The 12,782-nt window shown below is 46.4% G+C and overlaps 1 protein-coding gene across 2 annotated transcripts in view; it reads left to right on the top strand.

Moving 5' to 3' along the window:
• The window catches only part of TTC29 (tetratricopeptide repeat domain 29), a 986,907-nt gene that overhangs the window by 593,172 nt on the left and 380,953 nt on the right, over positions 1 to 12,782 (top strand). For both annotated transcript variants that reach the window (XM_069242623.1, XM_069242622.1), the window contains one exon: positions 6,259 to 6,382. In XM_069242623.1, coding sequence (XP_069098724.1) covers positions 6,259 to 6,382 — 124 coding nt within the window. The remainder of the gene's footprint in view (positions 1 to 6,258; positions 6,383 to 12,782) is intronic.

Here is a 12,782-nt window from a genome sequence, read left to right as displayed (position 1 = left end):
GTATAGGTCTTTTTGCAGATTCGGAGGGTTTGGTCGTGGGGCGGCTTTTCGGAGGCCCCAGTACTCGGCCCAACAGCCTGCCAATACATCTTATCGACCCTTTAGAGGGTGTGGGATGGCTAGAGCTAGAGGGGCAGTCCAGCAACACCCTTCTTCGTCATCCTATTCCTCTGGTGGACAACAGCAGGGAAGGCAGCCCTAGTTTTCCCCACTTTATCGAACATGCCTCTCCCGTAGGGGGAAGGCTTCATCTTTTTCTCCGCAAGTGGGAGTTGATAACAACAGACTCCTGGGTGTTGAATATTGTGGAAAAAGGATATGCTCTCCCCTTTCAGGAGTTCCCTCCTCCCTTACCCCCCCCATCCCTCGTTTTGTTCGGAGGACCATCTTCTGTTGTTGCAACAGGAGGTTCTGACCATGTTATCAAAGGGTGCGATAGAGTTGGTTCCGGAGCAGGAAAGGGGTCAGGATTGTTATTCAAGATATTTCCTGATCCCCAAGAAGGACGGTCGTCTGAGGCCGATCCTAGACCTGAGGATTTTGAATTGGTTCCTCAAGCAGGAGAAATTCAAAATGCTGACTCTGGCACAGGTACTTCTGGCATTGAACAAGGAGGAATGGATGGTGTCTGTCGATTTTCAGGATGCGTACTTTCACATCCCTATACTCAAGTCGCACAGGAAGTATCTCCGGTTTGTGGTGGGGTCGCAACACTACCAGTTTGCGGTCCTTCTGTTTGGGCTTACTTCAGCAACTCAAATCTTCACAAAGGTGATGTCGGTGGTTGCAGCACATCTCAGGTGGAAAGGAATAGTGGTATTCACTTACCTGGACGATTGGTTGATCAAAGCCAAGTCTCCAGAGTTGGTGCTGCATCACCTGCAGGTGACAACCCAGTTGTTGTTCGACCTGGGGTTTTCTGTACACCTACCCAAGTCTCACCTGGAGCCCTCTCAACGCCTCCTGTTCATAGGGGCAGTACTGGATACAAGATTGTATCAGGCCTACCCTTCGCCTCAGCGGATTAGGGATATTCAGGCGCTGATTCCAATGTTTCGAAATGGAGCGGTTGTTCCGGTCCTCAAGGTCTTACGCCTGCTTGGTCTGTTTGCTTCTTGATTTCTGTTGGTCACTCATGCACGCTGGCATATGAGGGCTCTTCAGTGGTGCATCCGCAGGCAGTGGTTTCAGCACAAAGGGGATCTCGAGGATTTGATAAGTATCTCCAGGGACACTGCAGCGGATCTCCAATGGTGGGCAGTGGACGGCAACCTTTCCCAAGGAAGGCTATTCTCACTACCACCCCCAGTGGCCACAGTTGTTACGGATGCCTCCACTCTAGGGTGGGGTGCTCATCTGGGGGATCTGGAGGTCAAGGGTCATTGGTCTCCGGTGGAACAGATGTTTCAAATCAATCTGTTGGAACTGCGGGCGATACGTCTGGCTGTCAAGGCCTTCCTCCCTTCCCTTCGCGGTCAGTCGGTTCAAGTCCTCACGGACAACAGTACCGCGGTGTGGTATGTAAACCAGCAGGGAGGTGTAGGGTTGTACCTTCTCTGCAGAGAGGCTCTGCGGCTCTCGCCTGGTTCAGGACTATCAGATTTGCTTGATAGCAAATCATTTGGCTGGGGTTCTGAACATAGGTGCGGACAGTCTCAGTCGGCGCTTCTTGGCCGATCACGAGAAGCGTCTCCATCCAGATCTAGTCCTTACATCTTCGAGATGTGGGGGTCTCCGCAGGTAGATCTATTCGACACTCGGGAGAATGCGCACTGCCCATCGTTCTGCAGTCTCCAGTATCCATTGCAAGGAGGGTTGAGGGACGTGTTTCAAATACCCTGGGGCGGCCAGTTGCTTTACGCGTTTCCCCCATACCCTTGATTCCTCGGGTCCTGAGGAAGATTCACCAAGACAGGGCCCAAGTCATCTTGGTGGCACCGGATTGGCTGAGAAGGGTGCGGTACATAGACCTTCTACAATTCTCAAAGCGCCCTCCTCTCCGTCTCCCGCTCAGGGCAGACCTCCTCTCGCAGTCGCAGGGGCAGGTTCTACACCCCCACCTCCAGAGCGTACACCTACATGCCTGGAGATTGAACGGGGCAACCTGAGTTCTTTTTCTCTCCCACCGGATGTAGTGGATGTTATTCTATCGTCCAGGCGACACTCCACTAAATCCATTTATTCCAATAGGTGGGCTAAATTTGTTAGTTGGTGTGGAGAGAAGCAGAAAGATCCCTTGAAGGCCCACCTTTCTGATGTTTTGTTACTTGCCCTTGATTTGGCAAAGAAAGGTGAAAGGTTATTTGGCTGCTCTATCGGCTTTTCTTTGTCTCCCAGATGAGCCCTCTTTATTAACATCTCCGATTGTAAATAGTTTTATTAAGGGCTTACTTAATAAGTTTCCCCCCACACCTTTTCACATGCCTCAGTGAGATTTAAATCTTGTGTTAACATTTTTGATGGGTTCACCGTTCGAGCCCATGCATTCATGTCCTTTAAGGTATTTGGTTCTTAAGAAGGTATTCCTTATTGCTATAACCTCTGCTAGGAGGATTGGGGAGCTTCAAGCCCTTTCCGTAAAACCCCCCTTTACCTTGTTTTTTCCTGATAAAGTGGTACTGAAAACCAGGGCGGCTTGCTTGCCAAAAGTTGTCACTCCTTTTCATATGGGACAGGCTATTACCCTTCCCTCTTTCTACCCTCCTCCCCACCCCTCTAAAGAGGAAGAGAGACTCCATCGATTGGACCCTAGAAGGGCTCTCAGCTTTTATATTGAGAGGATGAAAGACTTTCGCCTAGAGGATCAGCTGTTCGTTGGGTATGTTGGTCAGCAGTAGGGCAGAGCAGTCCATAAAAGGACGATCTCCAGGTGGGTCATTCTTTGTATAAAAGTTTGCTACTCACTGGCGAAGAAGGTTCCTCCTGAGGGAATCAGGGCTCACTCCACCAGGGCTAAGTCGGCCTCTTCTGCCCTAGCATGGGGAGTCCCGGTGGTGGCACCTTGGCAGCAACTTGGGTGTCCCTCCACACTTTCTCTAAGCATTACTGCTTGGATGGTGAGGTTCGGAGGGACGGCCATTTTGCGCGATCTGTTTTACAGGATTTCTTGGTGTACTCAGACGGGCACCCACCTCCGAGTGCGGTTCTGCTTTGGGACTCTATTCATAAGGTGAGAAATCCACAGGTAGTTTGTATCCATCAGAAGAACAAGTTACTTACCTTCGGTAACGCTTTTTCTGGTGGATACAATAGCTACCTGTGGATTCCTCACTGTCCCGCCCGCCTCCCCGTTGCCTGTCTGATTGCACTAGGATATGTGGTTGTATAGATATATGTGCATATAGATATTTTTCCTCCATATATATATAAATGATGTTTTTTCATTAGTTGCATCATGAGTGTTTTATCTGTATATATATTTATTGGATTTATTGTGGAAGTCGGTTCACACCTGTTCGCCTCAAAGGCATGTAAAACATTTCCTTTTGCGGTACCTAGGCCTACCCACACAAGTGAGGTACCATTTTTATTGGGGGACTTGGGGGAACGCTTGATGGAAGGAAATTTGTGGCTCCTCTCAGATTCCAGAACTTTCTGTCACCAAAATATGAGGAAAAGGTGTTTTTTGGCCAAATTTTGAGGTTTGCAAAGGATTCTGGGTAACAGAACCTGGTGGCAACTATTTGAGAAATGCCCTGTAATTCAGATGCTAGTATGGATAACCTGGAAATCAGAGATGAGCACATATATTGTGCCCATTTTGGAAATACAAAGGTTTCCTTGATATCTATTGTTCACTCTTTATATTTCAGCAAATGAATTGCTGTATACCCGATATAGAAGGAAAACCCATTGCAAGGTGCAGCTCCTTTATTGGCTCTGGGTACCTAGGGTTCTTGATGAACCTACAAGCCCTATATATCCCCGCAGCCAGAAGAGTCCAGCAGATGTAACGGTATATTGCTTTAAAAAATCTGAAATCGCAGGAAAACGTTACAGAGTAAAACGTGGAGAAAAATGGCTGTTTTTTTACCTCAATTTCAATATTATTTTTAATTCAGCCGTTATTTTCTGTAGGAAAGCCTTGTAGGATCTACACAAATGACCCCTTGCTGAATTCAGAATGTTGTTTATTTTTCAAAAATGTTTAGCTTTCCATGATCCAGCATTGGTTTCACACCCATTTCTGTCACTAACTGGAAGGAGGCTGAAAGCACAAAAAATAGTAAAAATGGGGAATGTCCCAGTAAAATGCCACAATTGTGCTGACAAATTTGATTTACTGATTCAAGTCTGCCTGTTCCTGAAAGCTTGGAAGATGGTGATTTTAGCACAGCAAACCCTTTGTGGGTGCCATTGTCAGGGAAAAAAACACAAGCCTTCTTCTGCAGCCCTTTTTTCCCATTTCTTTTTTTAAAAAACGAAATTTTGCAGTATTTTGGCTAATTTCTTGGTCACCTCCTGGGGAACCCACAAACTCCGGGTACCCCTAGAATCCCTAGGACGTTGAAAAAAAAGGACGCAAATTTGGCGTGGATAGCTTATGTGGACAAAAAGTTATGAGGGCCTAAGCGTGAACTGCCCCAAATAGCCAACAAAAGGCTCGGCACAGGAGGGGAAAAGACCTGGCAGGGAAAGGGTTAATATCTGATTCTGGCAGTAAAATGTAATCCCTCTAGAAAATTTCAACAGTATACTTCTAGCTAAATTGTTAATATGAACCTAAATATTCCATCTTTTGTTTAGACTAAATCCTCATATTTTACCACAATTAATAATTGAAGGTTTGCAATCAGAGGTACTCAGAGAGACCGTCCAGGCATTTGACAGGTTGTTTGATGTGATGTGGTGAGTCAGCAATAATATTTTTAAGCAGGACTGAGTTTTAAGTGCTGATGTCTCGTCCGTGATTGCAGGTGCTTGGTATTCTGAATCGGGTGAGATTTTTCTTCTGGAGAGGAAGGTTTTAAGTAAAGCTGAGTATCAGTGGCATACTGATGATAAGTGATGCCCCAGGTATTAAGAAGAGTTCCCCGATGTTTGATATAGTGACAAAAGATGATTGGTTACTAGTATAGAATATTGAGATACTACGATTTGATAGGGTATGTTCTATTTATTTATTAGTTGGAATTAGAGAGGATCATTGTCAGAACCATTCTAATAATACCTGCTAACCCATTTATCAGTGTTTGCAGTAGGGAACCAAATGCAGCAGAGGGAGCAAGAAGGATATGTAAACATTAGTCACCAGATTCGAGAATACATAGAGCATCTTTAGCAATTTGGGTATGGCTGCATTGGTGCTGCATTTTGGTCATCCACGAGGTTATTAGCTAGGATAAATGTATTCATTTGTGAACTGATGTGTCGCTCAAGGTCAATATCTCATTTGAAATTGTTGATATTGTTAATATCCGTGGAAACAATGGCTAAGATACATCAGTATTCCTGTTTCTGTTCTCCTTGTTCCGTGCTCTGTGTGGCTGATCTATATAACCTCCAATAAACCCATGCACTGGACCACACACTAGGTGGTTGGCATAGTTTTCCTCTCTGGTTCCCACACATCTCATTTCCATTGGCCAGTAGATTGGGCTCAACCCGTAGGCCATCCTTCCCCACTTCCTGGACCTATTGTGGTCCTACCTACTTTTTGGTATGACTAAAAGAGGTAACGGTGGTGGAAGTTATGCTCAAGATAGGAGTTTCCTCAAGAAATCTCCTATTAGGGAGGCCTGAATATAGTAAAGCAAGGGGCTTTCGCATTGGCTAAGTGCCAGTAGCAGATCTGAGCACATAAGCAGTACCGTATTCTGTCTGCAAGCCAGTGTGGAAGGTGGTGCATCCACTCATGCAATGTCCAGTGGTGACCCTGAAGCATCAATTTAGTCAATCCACCATACTGACGAAGACCAGGCCTGCACACACTCCCATCCTGAGTCCATATTGCCAGCACCACAAAGGCATGCCAGAAGGAAGCTAGCCAACCTGACAGAGTTCTTCCGTCAGCCTCTGACATTTCTGGACCATCTTCTAAGCTCTAACGCTTTTGAATTGCCTACAAAGTCTCTAAAAATGAAGATGGCCTCAACTTAAATCCATCTTTGTGCAATCATATTCTTGATTTATGAAGCTAGGTGAGTATTAAACGGTACAGCAGTGAATAAAGATCTGTCATTACCATTATATTTTCAATAATTAATGTTTGATCTTGCATATTTCTTTATTCTAACCTTAAGTTCGTTTATATTTTAGTCAAGGGAAAATATTTGAAAGCATTCAGTACTTGGAGAAGTTCATTGAAATTGCCAAAAGTAACAACCTATGTGAAAGTCTCATAGAAGCATGTACATACCTTGGGGAAATTTTCAATATAACAGTAAGTACTGCTCCAAGTGCTGCGGTTTAATCAATACAAATGTCCAATTAATATTGTTGAAAGTATGATTGCTATCAATTGTGTAAACCTTTACACATGTGTTTAGTGAACTTCGATAAATCACCAACATGATGATGTTACATTTTTTGTTGTAAAGCAGTGATTTCAGTATTTATGAGGTTTAATTACTCTGTGAATATCACCAATTTTTTAAGTTACCTTGTATAAATTTTACTTGCAGCAGAAGTGATCTTATGCTCAAGATAAAGGAATTTGTGCATGTATTTCTTTTTTTATGACAAGTGTAAAGATATATTCTTCTTCATACATAAAAGAACATTTAATAACAATACATTAGGGTTGTGTATTGAGTTATAAGTTGCTCATTTTCATTTATGTTACTTGAAATGTCATACTTTTCTGAAACTAGTGCTATATTTTGTTAAAGTATGTGTTTTTCATATTGTTAATAGTAGAATTTGTAATTGCTGTCATTTCGGGGTCGCCAGACACCACACTGAATCATTTTTTGCGACCTTTAGCACATGCAGCGGAGAGAAGTTGACATGGTCCCTAATGCGAGTAAGGAAAATGGGCCCCGATTCTCTAGTTCAGCAGTAAATAACTACATTTGAGATGCAGTGGGCCCCTCAACTCAGGTACCAGTGCAGATGCTGCACTACTAATAGTTATGCTCCTACGTAGCAGTATCCTTATGAGATCACATAGTAGGGTGAGGTACAGGCAGCATGTGGGAGTCTGAAAGAGAAATGCTAATTTTCTGCTGCTCACACACCATGTCCATGACAAGCTCCCCGGAAGCAAATAAAATAGATTTTAAGGATTGAAGGAGAAGATGAGCATGCCCATTCTGTGTTCATATGCTAGCACCTTGAAGGCTACTGTTAGCTCTTCAAGAAGCAGGTGAGGATGGGGGAGTGGGGACTTGCTACAAACATGTCACCGTAATGTGGCGGAGGAGAAGGCTTCTAAGGACATATTAGCCTCCACAGTGAGGGAGACCCCCCTTAGTTCCCATTGCAGTTCTCCTTCTCCCAGTTGTGCTATGCTATGCTAACGTTGCACCAGGTGAGAAGCTCAGTTACTGAGGACTCCTCTCCCTTGGTCTGTGACATCACCGCTCTCCTACCTCCCATTGTGGTGTTGAAGTTATAGTGGAAGGTCTCCTAAGAATAATAGGGTCAATTCTGGCGACAGAGCTACAGAGCTGGCTCCCCATGATCATCACACAAAGGATCTATCTTCCTGGCCCTGATATTTTTTTTTCTTGATTTGCAGTGATATGAAGTGCGAGGAAATGGTAGAGTGATTCAGTTGAAACAAGGTTAAAATCGACATTTAATGGTACAGCCGCACACATAACACAGTACATGTACATACAAGGTTCAGCTATGCATATGGCTTGAAAGCCACCACACAGCCTGTACTAGAAGGCCTTCTGCTGTGCACTGAGAACTCTGAGTGAGAGGATGGCACGGGACTGTAGAACGGTATATTCTAAAACTGTTGCCAATGGACAATTTTTGTTACCTCTAGTTTTAAGTAGTGTGGTGACACTGGCTTCTTACTAGGGAGAATGTGAAATTAAATGTCCTGTGAGACACTAACTGCACTTGTCGTAGCAGGCAATAACAAATGGCTTAGTCCCAAATGTGTGATGGTGAGGGCCGAAGCTGCAGCATAAAGACAATGTTGCAGGCTTGCATCCATGAATTTGAAAACATTCTCCTGTGCAAAATGGAATGCATTTTCTGATAAGATTATCTTGCTATTTGAGTTTTTTGCTTTCGTTTTGCTGAAGAGTTTCCTCCAAAAACTAGCAGATGCTTGTTGAAGTTTACAGATAACTTTATAAAATCTTGGTCAGTTCAGAGTGTAGTCCCCGATTACCTGGACCCTAAACAGACCAGGTCATTTGATTCAATACAGATTCCTAAAACAATTAAGATGAATTGCTCCCTATTTTGGTAGTGGCACATAATTTGTGTAGTTAGTGTTTGGTTATAATTCATGTTTGTATTTCAAGACATTTCTATGTCGTTACAGTGACAATCTGTTACAAGCAAGAACAAGGGTTTGGTACCTTGGATGTTTCCATCAGTGGTAGTCTATGTGGTAAAGAAACCACCTTAGATTCCATGTACCTCCAGTGGTGGCTACGTGTGAGATTGTCTCTGTGCATATGAGGCTATAATAGACCTATTAGGATATACCTGTCTGTAGGGAAAGGGCTTGTACATGGGCAGAGGAGAGTATATTTAATCATCGAAAGTTGTTTCTAGGCATATGCTTCAGTACTGTACATTTGAATTCTTACTAATTATTGGAGGCTAACTGTCCTTTGGAGGCTAAATTAGATTATACCTAGGCATTTGAAGATGCACTATTTAAGCCTGCATCTTCTTGGGCAAATAAGAATATATCTATGATTATGATACTTTTATAATGCAAGAAATATGACCAAATGCCAGAATTTACTAACTTGGAAATCCAGATCTGACAAGCATGGATTTTTTTCCACAGTTCAGTAACACCTCCAGTCAGCTCCACAATATGGTTGCAAAGTTATACAGTGGACACAAGAGAGAGAAACAGAGGCACTGAATATCATCACACACCCTTTGCAAAGCTAGGCTAAATCTGGAGTACAGAAGCATTTATATCTAAAACAACAAGGAAAGGTTTTATTATAGCTATAGATTGAAAACTGTTGTTTTAACTTGACTTTTTACCTACGATATACAAGTCAACACTCACAGTATTCCCACTTTGTATTACCATTTGAAACCTGTCCAAATGCTGATTTCTTCTGAACTGAAATGTAATGAAGTTTTGAAATAATAACTGAATAAACATCAGGATTACAACATTCGCAGAGCTTCTGACTGGCCTCTGATTTATAGGCGGAGCACCTCATTTATGCAGAGAGCATTCCAAGCACTCCTTCGATATCCTTGAGGTCGCTCACTGCATGCTTTTTGACTCCATGGTATTGCTCACTCCCGGCAAGCCATGCATGAGGCAGGTCCCTCCCCGGTGCCAGCAGGACCCTTCTATACTGAGCTAGCATCTTCCTGTCTGGGAGGTGCACACCATGCCTCACTACGGTGGAACGACTGAGACCATTCCTTGTAGCGCTCACAAGCCAGTTGAGTCCCGAGGGGCTCTGCACAAATGCACCCATTCTCTCTGGTGCGTGCTGTTACCAAACACCGTGCATGGGAAGAATGCAGCATGTGTTTAACTGTTTGTATTACACCAGCTGCCCCCCCACCTTTTAACCCACAGTTTTCGGATCCCCACTGTTTTTGGCACTATGTGATTCCTACCCTGTCAGGTTTCTCGGGGGTCTCATTCCACACACATTTACTGCCTGTCACTTGGATATCATAATTACTTTAAATGCGAAGGGGGACATGTTTTCGGCTCCTGCATGGCTGTCCAGTGACCCGGCTCACTCTCCATCTTGCACTCGCCCTTAAAAGAAGGTATTTACAGCACATCAAAGGCAGTTTCTGAATCACTGAGGTCAGTTGCGTCTCCTGGTGGAAATAATATAATAGTGATTGAATCGGTGCCCAGACATTCAAGCTCCGTAATGAAGGCCCACGGGCGTTACAGTTGGGAGTTGTTTTACTTGCACAACTGAGGAGACACAAGGAGAAGGCCTGTAATCAAGGCAGCCTTGATAGAGAAAAGAGCAGCAGCAAACCCAGACCTACTTGTGTGTCTGGAGAGGAGACGTCATCCCTGCAGCCGGAAGGAGAAGGTTCAGCCCTGGTAGGAGCCAATCAGTCAGTCACGGTATTGAAATTGACAGCACTGAAGCAGTTTTCAAACGCCGGCCACTGACAGCTAAAAATACACATAATGCCCCAGAAAATAGTGACTTGCCTAATATCACAACAAATGTCAGACAAGAAAGCCTTATCGCACCAGAGCACATTGACAAATTGTTGTTATAATTTGTGTTAGTCAAAATGAAGCAAATTAGAAAAACTCAGAGAAGGCTACAAAGGGCTCTCATTTTAGCTGGGGGAAAGTGGTGCGTTTTTTTTTTTTTTTGCTTGGACAATATTTTACTGAGCACACAAAGCACTTAAGAATAGACAGTGTTTAACTCTTGTCGCTTCATTTCTGCCTCCTCTGCTCGTTCCTTTCATAGAACTAAAAATGACTTGTTCTTCAGTCTTGACCCTGCATTTTCAACAAATACACTGAGAATCGGTTCAAGGATCCATGCCCATAAAGGCATGCAAGATTCTTTTTAAAATGCGCCACTGAACGACTAGATGAAGGTAGGAGCAGTTTCCAGAGTGGGGCCATGGGAGCCGTCATCGTTGGCCCTTGGCAGCACATGCTGGGGTAACCGGTGCCCGCGTGATGACTGCTCGATGCAGTGCACACTGAAAATTGTTGTTCAAGCTTACTGGCAGTGTCTCGCTCATCATAAATAGTGCGTGTGATGACGCTGAGCTCCAAGTGAAGAGGAGAGGGTGTCCCTTACTCCCTACTCAGATTCCATGATGGAGCCTGCTGTCTGCAGATGAGAGCGCGCATCAGATGAAATTGTTGTGCGCTACTTGGGGTCAGTACATTTTGGTGTAGTGAGGTGCCTTCGTGACAGGCTTTGCTGTTGATGTGCTGTGTATCAACATGGGACACTCAGGTGGGCGGGCGCCATGGGGGGGCCCGCGGAGAGAGAGACTCGCTCTAGTCTCTCCGCGGGTCTTTTCGGGATAACAGGAAGTGGCGCAGGTGCGCCAGGATTGGGGGACAGGTAAGTAGGGGTGGGCTTTAGGGATAGGATAAAAGGGGGTGGAGGGGTGGGGTCGGCCTCTTTCCAGGCCGACCAGAGAGGGAGGAAAGTTTTTGAGGAGGTACGGCAGGTTAGGAAGTAAGAGTGTAGGGTTTCTTGGGCCCTACTCAGGTTAGTGCAGGGAGCGCGAGGCAGGGACCGGTACAATTGTAACCGGCTGGTTGAGTGCGGGCGTAGGGAGGCAGACGCGCAGCAAGACGGCGCGCGGGGGCCGGGCAGGCAAAGTAGTGGGCGGTGGCTCGGCAGATATTTGAACACACGCGGCCTCGGCCGCGCCCACTGGGTGCTCTCGGCAGACACCGGGAGCACGCGGTTTGTTTATTGGCCCCGGGGCAGTTGACAAGTGCGGTGCAGGTGCGCGGAGGTCTGCGTGGGTGTCGCGGTTCCCGGCGTGTCACGCCGGAGCCGTTTTTTCGGCGAAAGGCCGTGAGGCGGCGATCAAGCGGGGGTTTTTCAGAGCGCCCCCCCCCCCTCCCAGTTGGAACCGTGCAGGAATAGCAGGGGGCGAGGCTCGAACAGACTAGGCCACACAGTTTGCAGCGCCTGGGCGGGCCCTGTTTTAGAAGTTAAAGGTTTTAGGAGGCATTAATAAAAAATAAAAAAAATTAATAAAAAAAAATTGGTGTGTTTTCATATAGGGAGGTATTTAGGGCAGGGGGGGACATGGCTAACGTTCCTGATGCGGAGGCTGTCAGGGCAGCGCTCCGGGTACTGGGTGAGGCCGGACGGGCAGATTTGCTTAGGCCCGGGGTACTAGAGCAGGCTTGGGTGGGCATGACACGTCCAACACGGGCTGCGTCAAGCGGGGGTAGCGGCGGCAATCGCAGCATGCGATTCCCAGGACTCAGAAGGGGACACAGATGAAGTCCCAGTGAGACAGGAACGAGCCACAGCGGTGCGGCCAGTGACTCCTAACAGGTTGAGTCCGCTAATGTTTGGGGGTGAGACGCAGGGCACACAGGACCCGGGCGCAAGCGATATAGGAACAGGCTGCGCAGGCCCGTCACACGGGGGGCCCCCAGGCAGAATAGGGGATGACATGGCAGGGCAAGCCCTGGGGCAACAAGGGGACGGGACCGAACTGCCGGCGCCAGGGCCCGGTGGGATGCAGACCCCATTGGATTTGTCACGTCCCAAGAGCGGGAATACCTTACACATGGGTCACGGCCACCAGCCAAGAAAAGAGGTAAATACTTGGGGAGACCCAGAGGAAGGGCGGGTCGGGCCAAACCAGACCCACGCCAGGCGAAATTGCCGAAGCAGGACAGGGAAGAGTTTTTGGTGGGGGGGCTACACGGACCTGCCCCCCAGGCGAGGTGGGACCAGTCAGAATCATGGGACCTAGAAGCTAGAATTCGCGAACAGCGCAGGGCCGTGGCAGAAACCGAGGCCAGATGGGCGCAACTATGCAAAGATAGGGAGGAGCTAGGGAGACGACACGAGGATACCAAAAAGGTCAGAGAGGTCACAGACATGAAGGGGGTCCAGGCAGCAGGGTCTAGGAAAGGTACCTGGGTCTGGATACCACAGGCAGGAGAGGGTAGGTTTCAGGAGGCTGGT

This window comes from Pleurodeles waltl, chromosome 1_2, assembly GCF_031143425.1.
Source record: "Pleurodeles waltl isolate 20211129_DDA chromosome 1_2, aPleWal1.hap1.20221129, whole genome shotgun sequence".
In the NCBI taxonomy this organism is placed as follows: Eukaryota; Metazoa; Chordata; class Amphibia; order Caudata; family Salamandridae; genus Pleurodeles; species Pleurodeles waltl.
This window is presented reverse-complemented; position numbering and strand designations above follow the sequence as displayed.